The sequence below is a fragment of the Chanodichthys erythropterus genome, chromosome 21 (genome assembly GCF_024489055.1).
Source record: "Chanodichthys erythropterus isolate Z2021 chromosome 21, ASM2448905v1, whole genome shotgun sequence".
NCBI lineage: Eukaryota > Metazoa > Chordata > Actinopteri > Cypriniformes > Xenocyprididae > Chanodichthys > Chanodichthys erythropterus.
This window is the reverse complement of record NC_090241.1, coordinates 29,489,338-29,509,468: the sequence shown is the minus strand read 5'-3', so window position 1 is coordinate 29,509,468 and position 20,131 is coordinate 29,489,338. Positions and strand designations below refer to the sequence as shown.

Genomic DNA, 20,131 nt, shown 5'->3' with positions numbered 1-20,131 from the left:
TAATATCTGCTAACATTTTATTTTGATGGTCCCCCAACAGACATTCTACTTACTCTAAGTACCAACGCAAGTACATGTCAACTTATTCTTCTAACCCTAACCTAACAGTCTACTAATACTCTAATGAGAGTTAGTTCACATGAGGTTGAAATGAATGAGAGTTAGTAGAATGTCTAAAGTGGAATATTGAAATAACGTGTAAACAAAATAAACACAGGAAAGAAATAAATGTCATGGGGTAATTTAAATGACTCATAATTACATTATTCATGTATATAAAAGCAATCTGATCACTAGCTATGGTATTGTGAAAATAGAACAGGCTAAAAAAAGAAAAAAAAAAACAAACGCCAGAGCTGTGGCCTAGCGGTTTGCTTTGTGGTGCTCATATAGTCACAAGTTTGAATCTTGCTTTGACATTTCCACCATTATCCGCCATTATTTAGCATCCTGTATCTTATTGTGCCAATAAATAAATGACACATAAAGAACCAGTGAAATATTTAAGAACAATAATATTTAACAACTAAAGTCCATCAAGCATCAGGCCAATTATTCCCTTCATAATTGACCATAATTACAGGTAAGCAGACATGAGGATTAAGGACGATTTAGAGCACATCCTCTCTAATCATTGTACTTCAAAGGAAGACATGTGTACGTGGGTACGTATGATGTAGAAACAGAGATGGCAGAACAGAGGCTTGGCGTATGTGGTGCACTTTAATTATCACACGCTCCTTCTCTCTGCTAAGAAAAACAAAGGGAAAATGTCACGTCCTTTCCTCTTTTTTTCCCACGTTCCGCACTCAAATGAGTTTTTATTATGATAATTTCTCCAGCTCTACAATCTTCACTCTCTGTCTTTTAAAAGGCACTGCAATTATTTTATCTGCACAAGGGACTGACAATTATTCTCCTGTGAGTTCAGTTTCTTGGCCACTTTGGCGGCTGAATTTTTATGGCAAAACAATAAACAAAGAAAGTTGTGGGTGAATAGAATGTTGCTGTAGATGGCAAGTAAACACAGCTCTGGAGTTTAGTGCATGTTACTGCCCGTGACAATCGCAATGTCAGTTTAATATGCAGTAACCATTTGTATTAAGTCATTTGTTGGTTGACTTCCCTGAACAAATGTAAACACTACGGCGCTTTCAAAACATTGCTGTGTGTTTGAGTGTCCCAACATACTGTATCAGCTTCTGGCTCTATCAATTGCATGAGCTGGTTTAGAATGAACCATTTCTTTAGGACTTTTAACGAATATACAGTATATTTGGAAACAAAAAATGCAATTACATTGCCATACAATTAATTTCAATATTACAAATATTAAATTTAAAACAATGCTTTGAAAATATATGCAGCATACATGCAATCCAATAAGGTATTAACTATAAAGTAGACAACATTACTAAACAAAAAAAAATTGATAGCATATTTCATTCATTTTTAGAAAACAACCAACAAAATGTATAACTTGTTCTTTAACTACACTATATGAACAAACATTCACCATGTGTCTGATTCACACACACTACACTATATGAACAAACATTCACCATGTGTCTGATTCACACACACACATAAAATTTTATTCTGAAATCAGACACTGTTTGTGCTGTATGTTTTTGATTCACTTAAAATGAGTCATTCGTTTAAGAATCGGACAACACTGTAGGTTATGCAATCTGAATGCAATGTGTGGACTTTTTACACGGTCTCTTACCCACAATTTGTCCTATTTCCATTTAGCAAAACTCATTTTTTTATTAACGACTACACCTACCCTTAGTGATTTAGAGTGCATATACACTTTATGAGCACATGCGTTCCCTGGGATCGAACCCACGATCGCATGATCACATGATTGCATACTGTTGTATATCGCAATGCTCTACCAACTGAGCTACGCGAAACCCGAAATATGCCACAGATAAGAGGGTCCAATGCATTAAAATGAAAGTGTCCTGTTGTCGAAAGGGGCGCAACTTTAGTAAACGCTCCTATGGGTCGTATTTCAGGGAAGTAATAAACAAACTATATGGGCATATTGGTTGGAGGACATGTTGTTTAGTTTAGGGTCCAATTCTCACTATTAACTAACTATTAACTATATCTTTTGCCTCAATAAACTCCTAATTACTGCTTATTAATAGTTAGTAAGGTAGTTGTTTAGTAGGTATTGGGAATGATTGAGGGATGTAGAATATGTGCTTTATGAGTACTAATAAACAGCCAATATCCTACTAATATACATACTAATAAGCAACTAGCTAATAGTGATAATTGGACCCTAAACTAAAGTGTTACCAAGTCATTCGTTCAGGAATCAGACTGCACTATCAGACTGCACTGTATTTTTTGATTTACTTAAAAGGAACATGCTCACATGAGTCATTTGTTCAGGAATCGAACTACAATGCTTAAGCTGTATGTTTTTGATTCACTCAAAAAGAACATGCTGAGTGTTGGGCAGGGCTATCAGTTTATCCAACCAATGGCAGATAGGGGAGGGTTTGGGAAGCCTCTTTGAACCAAACGTTACTTCTGTTGTGTGCTACAAGTGAGGCATAAATTAACTTTTAAACAACAACAATCTCCTTGACAGAATAAGAACAAAATGCATACTTGCACATGCAATGAACATTATTAAACATCTAATTACATTATGGCTCATAATTGGCCATTATCAAGAGCATACATTTGAGACAGAGTGTAAGCTTCATTAATGCAGTCATTACAACTTTACAAACCAACACCAATATTTCAGTCAAATGCGATTAACCAGGTTTTACTTACCAATAACTCTGAGTTCAGCATTGGAGTACACTTCTCCATACTTGTTCCCAGCCACGCACTGGTACATTCCAATATCGGAAAGCTCCAGGCGAGTGATGGACAGGGCGCCATTAATGACCTGCACCCTCTCCTGTGGAAAACAGGATATCTCAGTTAAGAGTCTTTTACTGAGACTGCTAATCTGCATAAAAGCACAACGTGTCTGGGAAGGTAAATTACGACTGGAGGTTGATGGAAACAATCATAAATCTGAGTGTTCATTACTAATGGGAGACACTGCGTAGGGAGGCTGCTCAAAAACGATGGTAATAAATCTGTATGTTTATGAGATGGAAATAAAGCCCCGGCTTGTTTTCTTCTTAACCAGAGCTGGAGCCTCTATATTCCGTGGACAAGTCATTGGGAGGCTGGATGATGTTTGCCATTATAAACAAGCTGGGATAATATTTTAACGCTGACAGCTTTATACCATTTCGAGCATGTGATGGAATGAAGTTTGCATGTCCTCTGATGTTAACTAAACTTGTTTGATGAATATAGAGTATTAAAAAAAAACAACATAAAATGGGTAAACCAGGTTTCAATACTCCCAAGACATCTTACATCCCAGGACACTGCAAACAAAAGTGTCTTTCTCTCTCTCTCTTTCTCTCTCTCTCTCTCTATATATATAATCACCTTGGAGAGCATTTAGTTTCCACCTCATGCTCCCTTCCAACAGGCATAAACAATATTTTAAAGCCTCATAAAAAGACAGGTTCATATTAAAAATTGGCATGAAAAGTGGCAGAACACTCTCTGCTGTGGTATTCTGTCCTTTCATATTTCATATTTTGCTCTTTAAATTTATTCTTCGTATCACAGCCACGTTGACATTCAGACCGACATCATGATTGCGAGTGTGATATTGCTTTTATATAAGAGTCCAATAGTTCAATAAACAAGAATATTTAGTAACTTATGTGTTGCACACAATATTGCCAATTAATCTGTCTGTTTTTGCTATGCCAATGAAAATAACTCCAAGTGAAGCCGGAGATAAATCCACTGTTGGGCATATCCAAGCAACACACAGTTGTATCATTCCTAAATTAATCTGTGTTTTTAATGAATTGGTTGAGAAAAAGATTTAATGATTTATTCATAAAGACAATCTGTCTTGTACTGCTCCGAAACTTTAGGTTGAAGATCCAAACGCAGTATTTATTAAAAGGGTAATCCACAATCGAAGTCCAAAAACAGGCAAAAAGTCCAAGCATAAAACAAAGTCCAAGACAAAGGCAAATAGGGAAATTCAGGGAGACAAGCAGAAGATAAAAACCAAGAAACAGGGAACTAGAAATGCAGTAGTGACACATACAAGACTTCGCAAAGACCGACAGAAAACACAGGGCTTATAAAGGCAAACACAATCAAGTAAATCACAGGAGTCCAGGCAACGGGTAATGGGAATTGTAGTCCAGGACAGAATAACAATGAACAAGAGGGGAACGCCCTCTGGTGGATATCCAGGGCACACCAGCTGGTGATCGTGACACAGTCATCCTGAGTGATTTAGTATTTTTGAATGAAAAGATCCACTCATTCATAAGGGCAGTCAAGCATTTCGTTCCTGAATGATTCTGTTTTTTTTTTGTTTTTTTTTTAACTAATCAGTTGAACTGATGATTTAGTGTCCTGTATACATATATGTTATTTATGTGGGGAAATAAGCCTATTTTAAATTTTGAAGACAAAAGTTATTCCTAAACAATACCTAAAACAAACATTAAGTTAAAATGTGTTTTAAAAATTTTTTATTATTTTTTTTTTATTTATATTTTTGGATTTTATTTTTTTCTGTTTATCATAATGGTATGCATTTGTAAACCTTCATAACCAGTGTTAAAAAAAAAATCCCAGCTACTAAATTGGAATAACACTCTTACTATTTCTGCCATTTATGGTTGGAATGGCATTCGGAGTTAATAATGACAGAACTTTAATCTTTGAGTAAACTCATTTTTGAATAATTAATTTTTCAATTTCCTTTAATGTTACTAAAGTGTTTACTGTAGTCACCACTATAACAGCAGTCGGTCCTTCGGATTATCTGCTTTTGAATGAAATTTGTGCTGGTGTAGTCTGAAATGGAGATAAGGAGGAAGGGACAAATGCACAATATGGGACAAATAAGAAAATCACAAGGTGGCATATAGCAGTTCGGAGTGAGGCGATGCTTCACTTTACTACTGCACTAATTAACCGTGACGTTCCTCTTAAATCAGCAGTTTTGCATGTGGCAGTACCTGAGGGAGGGAACCATCTGCACATCTGCGCTGAAATGCAGCGATTGGCAATGTCACTGCTCAAAATCCGTAGGGTCAGGACATAAACCGCAATGCATGACTACAGTTGCGGCAAATTCTCATCCTGATATGAAGTGCGTGTGAAGTGCGTGACGTTTTCATTTCCTAAGTCTTGATTTAAATCTACGCTTTCTAAAAGATGATAATGTCTCCTTTTGTTCAAAATACCATGCATGTTAGGCCTCATTACATGTTCATAGCTGTTGTAAACACTCCGTTTTATGTTATAGGGTGCATTTTAAATTAAACTACAACAAATATAAGCTAGATTCTGCGTAAGCAGTACGAGCTGGTATCAAAAAAGCGCAATGATACGGGTGAACGAGATCATTGACACGTTTATTACTAGATTAGCCAAGATACGGTATGTGCCTCACATCATATTCCTTTCTCTTAGTGACTAGAGCATCACAGTGATTTACAAAGAAGAGGTTTTCAGCTGGTCACCTTAGCAATGCTGCGTTCCAATAAGGCAGAAAGAACATGAAAGGTCCCAATTGATTAAGCACAATGAAAATAACAAATGGTATAAGTCACCAACCCCTGCTTTTGCTACATCAATGACCTTTAGTTATACAATTGATTAAAGCTCTGATGTTGACGGTGACATTTGGAGATTGTAATAATTCTGCACTGATTAATTCATTTAACCGGGATACATTGAAAATCAACATTTCGGAATCCAAATGTAAGCTAGGGCCATGATTCAATCAAGAGATTGTTGTGCCCTTGGGACATTAGTCTGTCATAGTACAAACTGGGTGGTATTTATTCAGTTCTCAAAGAGATGTGCTTCCAGGAAGGCACAAGGTCTTTCAAATAATTTTTAAAACCATAAATGCAAAATGAAAAGATTTTATTGCATTTTAAATTCAAGTGCACCTTTTGGCAATTGCCTTGGCACACAAACACACCTGTAAAGCATTGATCATTATGCAAATTTGGTTTTCAAATACAAATTCATTCAACAAATGTTAATCCCAACCAGCAAAATCTGCATTAAAAATCCTTTCCTGAGGTCCAATGCATGTAAATGAACTTTATTTGAGCTTTTTTGATTGCAGTGTGTTCTGCTGGAACCGCTCTCTAATAAAGTGCAAAACAAAGAAATGGACAGACTGCTAATTATGCAGAGCTGATAGATATTCTAATCTGGTGGTGTGAAAGATGAAAAAGAATGAGTGACAGATGAAGAAAGACAAGTGACCATGTCTCTGAGCACACACACAGCCAGTGTCTCTAAATGGATCAATATCTTTTGTTTTGTTTGCACCCACATCGCATAGAGAGGCTAATTTACATGAAGTTTACTGATTTGTTTATTCACCACACCATAGTTGTGCCAAAGAGCTACTAGTCTCTAAAAATAACTTCATGCGCTGAGAGTTTGAGGGTGAAATGCTCTCAGTGGAGACAGGTTGTGTATTACCTCACTCTAAAAAAAAGTGCTATATAGCAGTAAAATTGGTTCTTTGCTCGTAATCATAGGGGAACCACTTTTGGTGCTATGTAGCACCATATCTGTAAAGGTGCTCTACAGAACCTTTGTCAAATGGTGCTATGTAGAACCCATAAGAGGTGCCATATCGCATTTTAATATTTCTTCAACAAAAATGGTGCTAAACAGCACCAACAGTGGTTCTTTGGCTCGTCTAGAACCTTTAAAGGGGCTTAACAGGTTCTTTGTAAGGCAGTGGTGCTATACAGCACCTTAACCACCCCAGAGAACCACTGACGAACTACTGAAGAACCATACAGGGGCTTAACAGGTTCTGTATACGGTAGAGGTGCTATATAGCACCTCAGATTTGGTGCTACAGCACTTAAAGTGGCCAAAGAGCCACTTTTAGTACTATATAGAACAATTTTTTTTTTTTTTTTAGAGTGTAGAGTGTCGAGACATATAAATGTTTATCACCTCTTTCACCATAGTTTAAATGGATTTCAGAGAAAGACAAAACAATAAGAGCTTGTCTAGTGCACAATAAAGGTTTATAGGGCTTCTCCTAATGGCCTGCAAGAAAACGGCCTTTAAATCAGCTCTTTTAGCTCAGAGATTTAATGGGAGATTGTTGCATCTTGCATTACGAATTACTGTACTAAATCAAGCCTTAATGTTCATTAAATGTATTTTACTTTATTTAAAGACTTCTTAAATGTCTTCATATGCTGTGCTTGTGTTGTTTGGTGATGTTTGTAGGTTGCAAACCAGTAAGGATGTTTATGAGCAGTAACGTTGTTTAGAAGAGCCTTAGTTAGCATGCTTCTCTATGCACCTTATATAAAGTTGACATGAAATCAAAACTGTCCTATTTACTTACTTAATGCACTTCACTGGTCTTATTGTGCATAATTTATCAGAGCATGTTATTCCAAAGAAAACAATGGTTGTCTTTTATCAAATATGTCATAACTTTCTCCACCTCAAATGGATCTCACCAAGGCTGCTGAAGTTTCAACCAACAGATACTGGCAGTGTTTCAGGAAAGTAAACTCAACTGCAAAGTACTGAAGTGCACATTTTTCATGATCCAATAAATTCCCAATGGATAAAAATCAAGCCCCTACATTTTTTCACATTAAACATTCTGAAAAGTCACATAAAGGAAGTAAAATGGGTTGAAAAAGTCATTTCACATCACCTTCAAGCATCTAAAAAATAACTTTGACAAACTCACAAAAAAGGAAGAGGTATGAAATGAAAATGTGTTGGTTCAATCTTTAAAATGTGTTGTTAGGGAGTATTGGTAGTGCTTTCTTCTAGCTATTGCCACCTTGAGTTTATTACATTTTTGGGGAGCTATTCCCTCTCATTGTCAGAACAAGTGGTGATATTTGGAAGCTTTTATGTTCTCAATTTTGTCTTTTCCTATTGGTTTGATAATTCTGGAGTGGCCTATATTGAAGGTCCGCAGAATGACATATCAGGCACTCCACTGGATTCACTTTGATTTAGATGGTTATAGAGAAGCCATTAAGGAATACACTCTAAAGCATCGGTCTCAAAAGGTTAATAAAGATGGCTGGCATGTCTACTGTGTCTGCTGTTACCAAATCGCTGACATAACCTAAAAACAGACTTTTTTCTTTGAATTTTGTTTAATACACTTGATATGATCTGTAAATTCTTTGAACTAAAGCTAAATTTTCAAATATAACATTTAAAAGGATAGATCACTAACAAATGAAAATTCTGTCACTCTTTACTCATGCCATTCCAAACCTGTATGATTTTCTTTCTCACGTGGAAGAAAAAAGAAGATAATTTGAACAATGTTCCAGCTGTTTTTAGCCATACAATAGAAGTCAAAAGGGACCAAACCCAGCTGACTTTCAGTGTATGGACAAAAAGTTTTTCAAAATATCTTCTTTTGTGTTCCACAGAAGAAAGTACGTCATGAGGGTGAGCAAATGATGAACAAATTTTCACTTTTGGGGAAACTGTAATCATTCATGCAATTTCTATTATTAATCATTGTCAGAAGTTTGGTGACCGTCCTCAAACCTCAGAGGTGAACTGACCTCAGTGGGCTCCAGGTTCTCTCCATTCTTCATCCACCTGTAAGAGGGTTTGGGTTTCCCTGTGGCCTTGCATTCCCACACTAGAGAGTCATCTATGGCCTTCTGCACATCCTGGGGCTTCTCAATTAGCTGGGGGGAGGCTGAAACAACAAACAGAAGAGGTAATGACTACACAGAATTACTTTAACCTTCATTATTACCTGTTACGTGTCCTTCAAAGCGGACATTCATGAACTATGAGAGATGGTGTGATGTAATCACAAAAATGCTACATAAAAAACAACAACAGCAGTGACAGTAGAAGCAGTCTGGCCCACATGATTCACACTTCCACTAAGATGGGTATATAAAGGAAATCCCATCTAATATATTAGTATTGTCCAAAAGCTAATACCATAAACTACCTCAACCAATACTGTTAGGGTAAATTATGGCTTAATTATAAACAAGCTGTATTGATCTTTATCTTTTAAATGCATGTAACTCAAACCTAGTAAATAATTGACAAAGAGGACATTTAGGGAGTCATTTATGGACATTTTCCTTATAAGGAAGCTAAAAGGTAGAACAAACAAACAATGAACAATGTAAACACATGGTCACTTACATTGAAAGTGTAAAAGGTAAAGTTTAGAAATGGGAAGTAGTGATGTCAGATTCACAAATGAATCATTCTTTTGAGTCCAGTCTTTTCAATGAATCATTTGTTCACAATCCTGGTCTTAATGATTAATTCATGAACTAGGCTGATGTGGTTCTTGAGTTCAAAACTTCCAAAATTCCACAGCAGTTATTCGACAGGATGATTATTGGTGAACAGCTTACATTTTGGTCTCTTTATTGCTATTATTGCATGACTCTAGAGGATTTGGAATACAGTGCTTAAGCAACTTTTTTTTTTTTTTTTTTTTTTTTTTTAGCAGGGTTTTCCACTGATCATATATTCAACTTTAACATTTGGTCCCCCCAACTGTGAACATTTGGTTACAGTATTGCTTTTATTGTGCTTTTGTATCCTTTTTGAATATTGAAAAGCCCCAGTCTCTTAGGCACTATTTGCATTGAAAAGAGTGACAACAATTCTTCAAAATCCTTCTGTATTTGAAAGAAAAAAGAAAGTCAAACATGTTTAGAATAACATAATAGCAAAATGATGAGAAAACTTAATTTTTTGGGTAAACTGACACTTAATTACACTTAGATACACTTAATTATATTGCTGTTGCTACAAACCAGTCATATTTCAGTCACAAATGTCAAACATTTGCTACTGAAAACCGAAGTGCTGCTTAGATCCCTTAGTCACTGCCACTCAGTCTATCTCACACTCAGTGGGAGAGTATTGACTTTTAAACCCCACTGTTTAAATGAGAGTAAGCAGTCAGGGCCTGACTTAGCCTTGCCTACAGGGCACACAATCACTCTCAACATTTCACGCCCACAAGTCAAACTTGAGAGGAATGAGAGGTAGAGAGGTCAAAATGAGCTTTCAGCATCCTTAATACCAACTGAATGCTTATTCAGTAGCATACTGTGATTATGATAGATGTTTTCAATGTCCCTAGCAATCATAATGTACTCTATGGAAGAACATACCTTTAGCTTTTCTTTGTATTGGGAAACTCTTGATGTAAGAAACGTACATGACCTACCGAATGCCACATTCAACCATTAACTGTGTCTCTTTAAAGTGTTCATATTATGAAAAATCTATTTATTTCTAAGGATTAGATACTGTATGGGGTGAAAAATGTTGAAGTAAAAACTTGACTTACATAATATGTGGGGGGAAAAAAATTCAAAAATTTATGACATGACCCCTTAATAATTAATATTGATAAGGCCACTAGTACACACAAAATCATTCTTAAATAATGCCTCTTTCTATGTGCTCCTGTTAGAGGTACGCAATCCTCAGAGCCAAGCAAAGAAACGACTAATGAAGGCAACAAAAACATTTGTGGCAATTTCTAATCAAGCCAACGTAAGCAGAAAGAATGAAAGGCTTTGAGTGTCTCCTCCTGCTTTGCTGCTGCCAGTGGAAGTGATAAACATGAGATACACTTATTGATCGCCTCATTCCCCCACTCTGCTGACGAATGTCTCGTAGGCTTAATTCCATGAGACTTCAAAATAAGATTACAGATTTTTATCACCTGGCTGGCAAAGGGAAAAACAGTGGGGAAGAGAATGAGATACAGAGACAGAAATAGAGAGGAAGGGAGAGAGAGATCCGAGTGGCAGTCAAGAGGACTGTCCTTAGGCTAATCCTGCCATAGAAGAATCCCAGAGCCGTGTACGAGATAAGTGTCAACCCGCCACTGTTTATTTACATGCCTGCTGTGGTTTAGAGGTGTGTTGTAAATAATTGCGAACAGCTTAATGGGTAATAACTGGCAGATGGTCGATGGTGGCCATCTTAGCTAATATTTGACATATAGGTAATTCAAGTTGAATTTGAGTTGAATTGACAAATATGCTTTTTGTCAATTCAACTCAAATTCCAAGTCAATTGGACTACTATTATTAATTTCTTTAAAAGAAAAATGACTGACTCCAACTTTTGAACGGTGGTGTATGTTAATTTTAACATGTATCAGTTTTTAACCATGTCAAAACTTGTTCCTCAAAAAACATTAATAACTTGTGTTGTGTTTTCATCGTCACTTAATTAAAATCATTTAATTATCGCATTGAAATAATGTAAAAATCAAATTTTTATTATGCACATTTTTTGTCTTTGCTATCATTGACAAAATTTAAAAAACCTTCATTAACAAACATGTTCATCAATAATTTGGTTGATAAAATCAATGCTGATTTAGTGTGAGATGCAAAAACCTGCATCTTTCTTATTCAGTACCCACAGGTAATCCAACTTAACCAGACGCTAAAGGTCTGTCTCCTTCTACTTATACTGTGGCTGAATTATAGACAGAAGAAGAGGTGAGACGGGGGTGGAAACGATTGAGGAATAGCGGAAGCGAAGCGAAAATCGAGGTGAATTATCATAAATATCAAGTCTCTCCAAAACAGAATGGTGCACGAGAGCCGAGTAGTGAGAGCATTAGTGAAACACAACCACACCAAGGACGAATCACCTCCCTGGCTGGATTACATTAGCTTTTACAATATGCAGAAGCTATTTATCTAATTAATACATTTATAAATCACCGCTACATTGCGCATCTGGGAAGCCCATTAGGAGAACTTCCCTTTTCTAAGAACCTGTCCCCCCACATTCCACATTGTTTGGAACATAAACAATGAGACAACAGGGATAATAAAACATTCAGCGAGCTCAGTGCAGACTATTCCTGTAAATGGGCCACTGGGCATGCGGGTATAGCATTAGAGCCAGTGCAAGATCCCATAAGAGGAGGATAAATCCCAGTGCTCTCTAGCCTACAGGTACTTACTTAATAGGTAGCTGTCTTGTATGAACAATGCCACGGAGCCAACACGGCGGTGAAGGGAAAAGGTTATGAACCCTTGATTTTAAAGTCCATATTTAATATGCTTCACTTCATAAGCCTCTGAGTCACAATACACTAGCTAGAAACCCAGGCCTACCCATTGGGGTCTCATTTTACAATTCATGCCAATTTGCACTGGTAAACAAATGTAGGCCGAAGCTGAGCATGCAATTAATAGAATGTAAATGTAATTTCCATGTTTTAATCTCAGTTTTTTCTCTTTTGTTTGTTTCTTTGTTTCACTGTTTGGAAGATTGAAATCCTTAACTAATAAATGTGACAGGTAATTACCATGATAAATGTCACAGAATAACTAGAATCATTTTATTTTTTATTGCCTGTGCAAAACTCAATGCCATAAACTATATATATATATATATATATATATATATATATATATATATATATATATATATATATATTTATTTATTTTTTTTTCTGCTAACAAAGGCTACATTTATTTAATTAAAAATACAGTAAAAACAGTAATATTGTGAAATATTATTACAATTTAAAATAACTGTTTTCTATTTGAATATATTTGACAAAGTAATTTATTCCTGTGATGGCAAAGCTGAATTTTCTGCATCATTACTCCAGTCTTCAGTGTCACATGATCCTTCAGAAATCATTCTAATATGCTGATCTGCTGCTCAAGAAACATTTAATGTGTACAATTGTACAAAATATTTGTGTACAATATTTTTTTTCAGGATTATTTGATGAATAGAAAGTTAAAAAGAACAGTGTTTATCTGAAATCTAATCTTTTGTAACATTATAAATGTCTTTACTGCCACTTTTGATTGATTTAATGCATCCTTGCTGAATAAAAGTATTCATTTCTTTCATTTCTTTTCAAAAAAATAAAAATAAAAATTCATACTGACCCCAAACTTTTGAACGGTAGTGTATAATGCTACAGAAGCTTTGTATTTCAGATAAATCCTGTTCTTTTGAACTTTCTATTCATCAAGGAATCCTGAAAAAAAAGTACGCAACTGTTTTCAAAATTGAAAATAATCATAAATGTTTATTGAGCAGAAAATCAGCATATTAGAATGATTTCTGAAGGATCATGTGACACTGAAGACTGGAGTAACGATGCTGAAAATTCAGCTTTGCATCACAGGAATAAATTACTTTGTCAAATATATTTAAATAGTACACAGTTATTTTAAATTGTAATAATATTTCACAATATTACTGTTTTTTACTGTATTTGTAATTAAATAAATGTAGCCTTGGTGAGCAGACGAAACTTCTTTTAAAAACATTAAAAATCTTAGTGGTTCCAAACTTTTGGACTGTACTGTATATATATAGTACTGTGCAAAAGTCTTAGGCACGTCAGTATTTTCACCCCCCTAAAAAGGTTTTAAGCCAGTTATTTATATCTTTTGACACACTACAGTGTGTCAATAGGAAATATCCGTTCACATTCATTCATTTTGCCATTAAATACACAAGGAGTCTGACAACAGCCGGTGCTCCACACAGTGATCTGATCTCACCATCGTCGAATCCGTCTGTGATTACATGAAGAAACAGATGAAACTGAGACAAACTAAATCCAGGAGAACTGTTGTCGTGTCTCTAAGATGCTTGAAGAAACCTGCCTGGAAAGAAACAGTACTGTGAAGAATAATGACTATATCAATATAACGACAATATCTAGTGATGGACGATTTCAAAACACTGCTTTATGAAGCTTTGAAGCTTTACAAATCTCGTTTCGAAATCAATGGTTCGGAGCGTGTATCAAACTGCCAAAGTCATGCCCCCCAGTGGTGACCCATTGAAATTTCGAAACACTTATCATGTAACGAAGCCTTGTTTACTGAAATCACGTGACTTTGCAGTTTCAAACGCGCTCTGAACCACTGATTCAAAACAAAAGATTTTTAAAGCTACGAATCTTCATGAAGCGGTGTTTTGAAATTGGCCATCACTAGATATTGTTGAATAAAGTCGTTATTTTGTTTTTTGGCGCACAAAAGTATTTTCATCTGTTTATGACATTAAGGTTGAACCACTGTATTCACATGAACTGTTTTAAATATGTCTTTAGTAGCTTTCTGTGCATTTAAAGTTTTAATTATCTTGCTGGCAATGCAGGCCTCACTGAGCCATCGAATTTTATGAAAAATATCTTAATTGGTGTTCTGAAGATGAAGATGTCTTAAAGGTGTGGAACGACATGAGGGTGAGAAATTAATGACAGAATTTTCATTTTCGGGTGAACTAACACTTAAGACATGACCTACTATGTTTGTCAGTATTTGAATTTGTCCATTCAAGCAGTCTTCGGGTGTGTTCACACAAAACTTCTCACACAGTGTGAGTTCTCTTAAGCGTCTTTTTGCGCTTGAATGTTTAAATTGGCAAGGCTTAAAATCTCTGTTTTATCATGCTAGAGGTGAAAATGATATTGATGTGAAATCATATTGCTTTGAAAATAGCCTTTCCCTTAATAAGCCACACAATTTCAAGTACACTGTGTGCAGAATTATTAGGCAAGTTGATTTTCTGATCATATTTTTTTTCCAAGCACATTTTACCAATTCCAATCCACATCAATCTTAATAACTACTATTAATATTGTTTTTAATCATTTATAAGTGATATATAATTGTTCATGAAGGCTGGAAATGAAAAATGCCCTATATTCAGGTGTGCAGAATTATTAGGCAGGTTTTCTTTTACAGATAAAATGAGCCAAAAAAGAGATTTAACTCAGACTGAAAAGTCAAAAATTATTAAATACTCATGAGAAGGACGCAATACTAATGTAATACTAGAAATTGCAAAGTTAAAGCATGACCATTGGACAGTGAAATGCTCATTGGGTCAGCGGGGTCATACAAAAACAGCTGGAGAAGAAAAGACACATGTTAACTGCAAAATAATTAAGAATTAAGGTGAAGAATTAAGTGTGAAACCATCAGGAACCCTTTAGTCTCCAGCGCCACCATTTCCCAGTACTGAAACCTACCTGGAGTCTTCAGAAGTGTGAGGTGTCAGGATCTCAGAGACTTAGGTTAGGTGAAGAATCCTAAAAAATGACCCGCTCTTAATAAGAATCACAAGCTGAAGTGTTATAAAATACATGAAGACTGGGTTTTTATAGGCCTTATAGACAGACAGCTTGAGAGTGACTCCTGAAGGACCAGCACCACATCCTCTTGTACCACTGTTTGAAGAATTTATCTTCCAGAATCTGGCAGTAAGTTTTGGAAGATCATTTAGTCCATCTCTGCAAGATGGACATTTCAGGATAAGAGATGGACTAAAAGTGAACTCCCACACCTTACTGCCAGATTCTGGAAGATAAATTCTTCAAACAGTGGTACAAGAGGATGTGGTGCTGGTCCTTCAGGAGTCACTCTCAAGCTGTCTGTCTATAAGGCCTATAAAAACCCAGTCTTCATGTACTTTATAACACTTCAGCTTGTGATTCTTATTAAGAGCAGGTCGCTTTTTAGGATTCTTCACCTAACCTAAGTCTCTGAGATCCTGACACCTCACACTTCTGAAGACTCCAGGTAGGTTTCAGTACTGGGAAATGGTGGCGCTGGAGACTAAAGGGTTCCTGATGGTTTCACACTTAATTCTTCACCTTAATTCTTAATTATTTTGCAGTTAACATGTGTCTTTTCTTCTCCAGCTGTTTTTGTATGACCCCGCTGACCCAATGAGCATTTCACTGTCCAATGGTCATGCTTTAACTTTGCAATTTCTAGTATTACATTAGTATTGCGTCCTTTTCATGAGTAATTTTTGACTTTTCCGTCTGAGTTAAATCTCTTTTTTGGCTCATTTTATCTGTAAAAGAAAACCTCCCTAATAATTCTGCACACCTGAATATAGGGCATTTTTCATTTCCAGCCTTCATGAACAATTATATATCACTTATAAATGATTAAAAACAATATTAATAGTAGTTATTAAGATTGATGTGGATTGGAATTGGTAAAATGTGCTTGGAAAAAAAATATGATCAGAAAATCAACTTGCCTAATAATTCTGCACACAGTGTATAATTCATGACCATAATGCAAACAAGCAAGCACCACTAACTAATCCTTTAATTTTCTGACAATCTTCAATTGGGTCCAGAGACTTCAAAATGTATTAAAATCAACAACTACTTCTAGATTGGGGGAAAAAAAAAAAATCAGATGTCATCCCTGATGCAGATGCTGCTCTGCTGAGTGTTTTCCTGGCATATGTGCCCCTCATCTAAGTATAGTAAATTTAACTGCTTTGATCTGGAGTCAAATTGGATCCCAATCACAGTGCCATCTGGTAGAAAGGAACACACACATACATGCACAAACACACAAACAGAAGGTCAGGCACAAGGTCACCCTCTCATCTTTTTAATCTGGATAAAAATATTAGAGAAATCATGACCGGGAGGCTTTAATCATTTTGATGCACTGTTAAAGCACAGCATCCGGCCATAAGTTGATTTTCTGCTGGTCAAGGCTGAAGACTGGAAAGGCAGAGTCCTGCATCATGTCCTTCACTTCAATGAATCTGACATGTGGCTTTAGCTGTTCAAATATTCATGCATCTTCAAGACAACTTACCAAAGAAAGACAGCTTTCCCTGCACAGAGTTTCTTCCTTTCGTGTTCTCTGCTACACACTCGTACGTGCCCGCATCTTCTTGCTGGAAGTAAGGGATTTCCATCACACCGCTGGTTTTCCTTACATCCACTTTACGAGCGAAAGGGACTCCGTCCACCCGACGCCAGCTTATGGACGGTACCGGACTGTGTGGGAGGAGACATCACAAACACAAAAAGAAATTCAAAGACTGATTACATCCTCTTTCTATTAAGGTCATCCTTTATAATACTTACTTCCCCAACGCAAAACACTCCAGACGCACAGTTGAACCTTTGGCCACTTGAACGACCTCTGGAAACTGCACTTCAATCTTTGGCTCATACTCTCCCATAACACCTACAAAAAGAATCACTCAAATGTCACTCAAATGCACAATTATTTCCAACAAGAGTATCAATTGCTCCATCTGCAATTGCAATTTCAAAAGCAGCCAATCTTTTATTTTTTCCCTTTCATTATTATTGCATGATTTATTTTGTACCTTCTGAAAGACTTTTGGGATAGCACGGAGCCCTGATATCTCCTTTAGTGTTTTTGTGAGGTGTGCTATCAGACTAGCGACTAAGCTGTCTGAGAGGAACTCAAAGAGATGCTTATCTGTAATGTCTAACGTTGGCCGTTTATGTCGGCACTGCCAAATGGGAAAGGTTGAAGAGAGGTAATCATCCCCTTCTGTAGCATCCCAGGTAGAGAGACATGTACAATGGGGTTTGAAATTGTGCCTGGAGATCACACTGTGACAGTAGCCATTGAGTGGCTCATGTTGGTCGTACACTACTGATACAAACATCAGGTTTTTAGACAACATGTTTTACACCACAATTCAGACAAGGCATGGATCTCTGCCAGTGGGAGCTCAAAATTGAAAACATACACACACACACATTGGGTTTCCATGTTTTATGGGGACATTTCATAGACATAATGGTTTTCATACTGTACAAACTGTATATTCTATACCCTAACCCTAAACACAACCCTCACAGAAAACTTTTTGTATTTTTAGATTTTCAAAAAACATCACTTAAGGATTAGTTCATTTTAAAATGAAAATCATCCCAAGATTTACTCACCCTCAAGCCATCCTAGGTGTATTTGACTACAATCAAAGTTATATTAATGAATATCCTGACACGTCTAATTAATAGCAGTGAACAGGGCCAACAAGTTTGAAGCTCAAGAAAGTGCATCCAACCATCATAAATGTACTCCACACGGCTCCAGGGCGTTAATAAAGGCAATCTGATTCGAAGCAATGTGTGTGTGTTAGAAAAACACCAATATTTAACAAATTATAAAGTAAAATATCTAGCTTCCGCCAGACCGACTTTCGTATTCAACTTACGAAAAAAGCATAACTGACATTGCGTTATAAATCTTGTCAAGATATTTATTAATATAACTCCGATTGTGTTCATCAGAAAGAAGAAAGTCATATACACCTAGGATGGCTTGAGGGTGAGTAAATCTTGGGATAATTTTCATTTGAAAGTGAACTAATTCTTTAGTATGATTTATAACCTGTAAATCCTCATGGGGACTGAAAAAATGTCCGCACAAGGACAAGGATTTCGGATATTGCTATCTTTGTGGGGACATTTTGTCCCCATAATGTAGGGTTTACCTGAACCACACACACACACAAACAAACCTTTGAATGGTATAGTGTATATATACATATGTTATATTTGTATATTACTGCATTTCCATTTAAATGCGCTTAAAAGCTCTGGTAAAAATTGCATAAATGTGATTGTGAGCACTTTCGACAACTTTAAAACCTGAAAACATTTATTATATGTATATATAAACTTCCTAAAGCAATAAATCGGTCAGTAGTCAATTAACTTAGCTATTTTAAAAGCAAAAAGAAATGTATTTCTTAAAATTCTCAAATATGGTTTTGGCACCAATTAAAACTACTTCAGATAATTGTGTAAAAACTAGAATGGTTGTTTAATGTAAAAAAAAAAAAAAAAAAAAAAAAGTTAAAAGATAATTTTTCCCCTTTAAAATCAACCTAGGGGACAAAAACGTAGAATAAGAATTTGTTTGTCTGTTATGATATTTGACCATTTCTTTTTATCACCCTTGTACATGAGTGTGATCAAATTTTAAATCCACAAGGAAGCAACAATTAAATCTGCCTAAGACAAATGACCTTTCAGTTTGAGGGCCTTTGATAATGCCAGCCTAGAGGCACCAAAACATGCTGCCACAGCATCTTAAAGTTTGCAGAGAAACATCTTATTAACCTTTGTATAAAATTTGTACTGAAAATATACTTCATCTCTTTTTTATCTCTTTTATTTACATAATTCCATAACGCATATAGGATTAATTGTACATATTGAGACACTGACAGGCATCCTCACCGTCAGTGCGCAGTATCAGAGGAGTGGGTGGACCTTGGACGCGTGTCTTGGTGACAGTATTAGTCACGACACAGGTGTAGTTGCCCACATCAGATGGCTCAACTTTAGCGATGTATAGATTCCCTGTCTCCTGGGACACGAATCGACGAGAATCCTGCTTCACAAATGACGGGTACTCATTAAAAATCCAGGAGAACGTCAAAGCTGTTAGAGAAAAAAAAAGAAAAGATGGAGAAAAGACCGTCAACATCACACATGAGAAGAAAGAGGTCACTCTACTGCCCGGAAACTACATTTGCATAAACATAACTAGAGTACACGGTGACATTTCCTCTCTCAGCAGAGCCTAAATGGCATATGTGGGCTCTGCTCATGAATCTTGCGCCTCCCCAGAGTTACTAAATTAGCATTGGGGCTACATGCTAGGGTGAAAATTAATCAGCCTGAGGAGGGTTGTGTGGCTTAGAGGGTGAAAATTAATGACAGAAAGGATAACCAGTGCCCTGTGATTAGTTGGCCTCTAGTCAAGTGGGAAAGTGGTCGTATGTAACCAATGTTCAAAAATCCAGAGCGCTCTTCGCTATTAGACATTGGTCAGTTAATGGATAATCAGGCTAATCACACAGCATTTTATAAGAGCAAAGAATTTTTAATGAAAACAATTAAAAAAAATGATAAAGTAAAACCGTGGAAACCACAACGGAGATATAGAAATGTCCAAAAATGTCCAACCATCTTAATTGGGAGAATCTCACAAAAACTGCCAAGAAAAGTCCTTGTTCCCCCACAAAAATATGAAGCCTATTTTTAAGACCACTGACATTATTTTCATGACAATTCCCATCTCCAGTAGCCCATGATAATTTGAAGAAATGCATAATTCTCATTACAGTAATGTGACAAAAAAACCTGCAAATTGTAAAGTGCATAAATCTCATTAGTATTTATTCTAGGCCTACAGTATTACATTTA

General features: G+C 36.2%; 1 protein-coding gene across 1 annotated transcript in view; it reads right to left on the bottom strand.

Moving 5' to 3' along the window:
• The window catches only part of cntn4 (contactin 4), a 126,206-nt gene that overhangs the window by 59,102 nt on the left and 46,973 nt on the right, over nucleotides 1–20,131 (bottom strand). The window contains exons 7-11 of the mRNA XM_067372625.1: nucleotides 19,160–19,363; nucleotides 17,018–17,120; nucleotides 16,743–16,927; nucleotides 8,673–8,812; nucleotides 2,803–2,932 (exon numbers count right to left, since the gene is read on the bottom strand). Of these exons, the coding sequence (XP_067228726.1) occupies nucleotides 2,803–2,932; nucleotides 8,673–8,812; nucleotides 16,743–16,927; nucleotides 17,018–17,120; nucleotides 19,160–19,363 (762 nt within the window). The remainder of the gene's footprint in view (nucleotides 1–2,802; nucleotides 2,933–8,672; nucleotides 8,813–16,742; nucleotides 16,928–17,017; nucleotides 17,121–19,159; nucleotides 19,364–20,131) is intronic.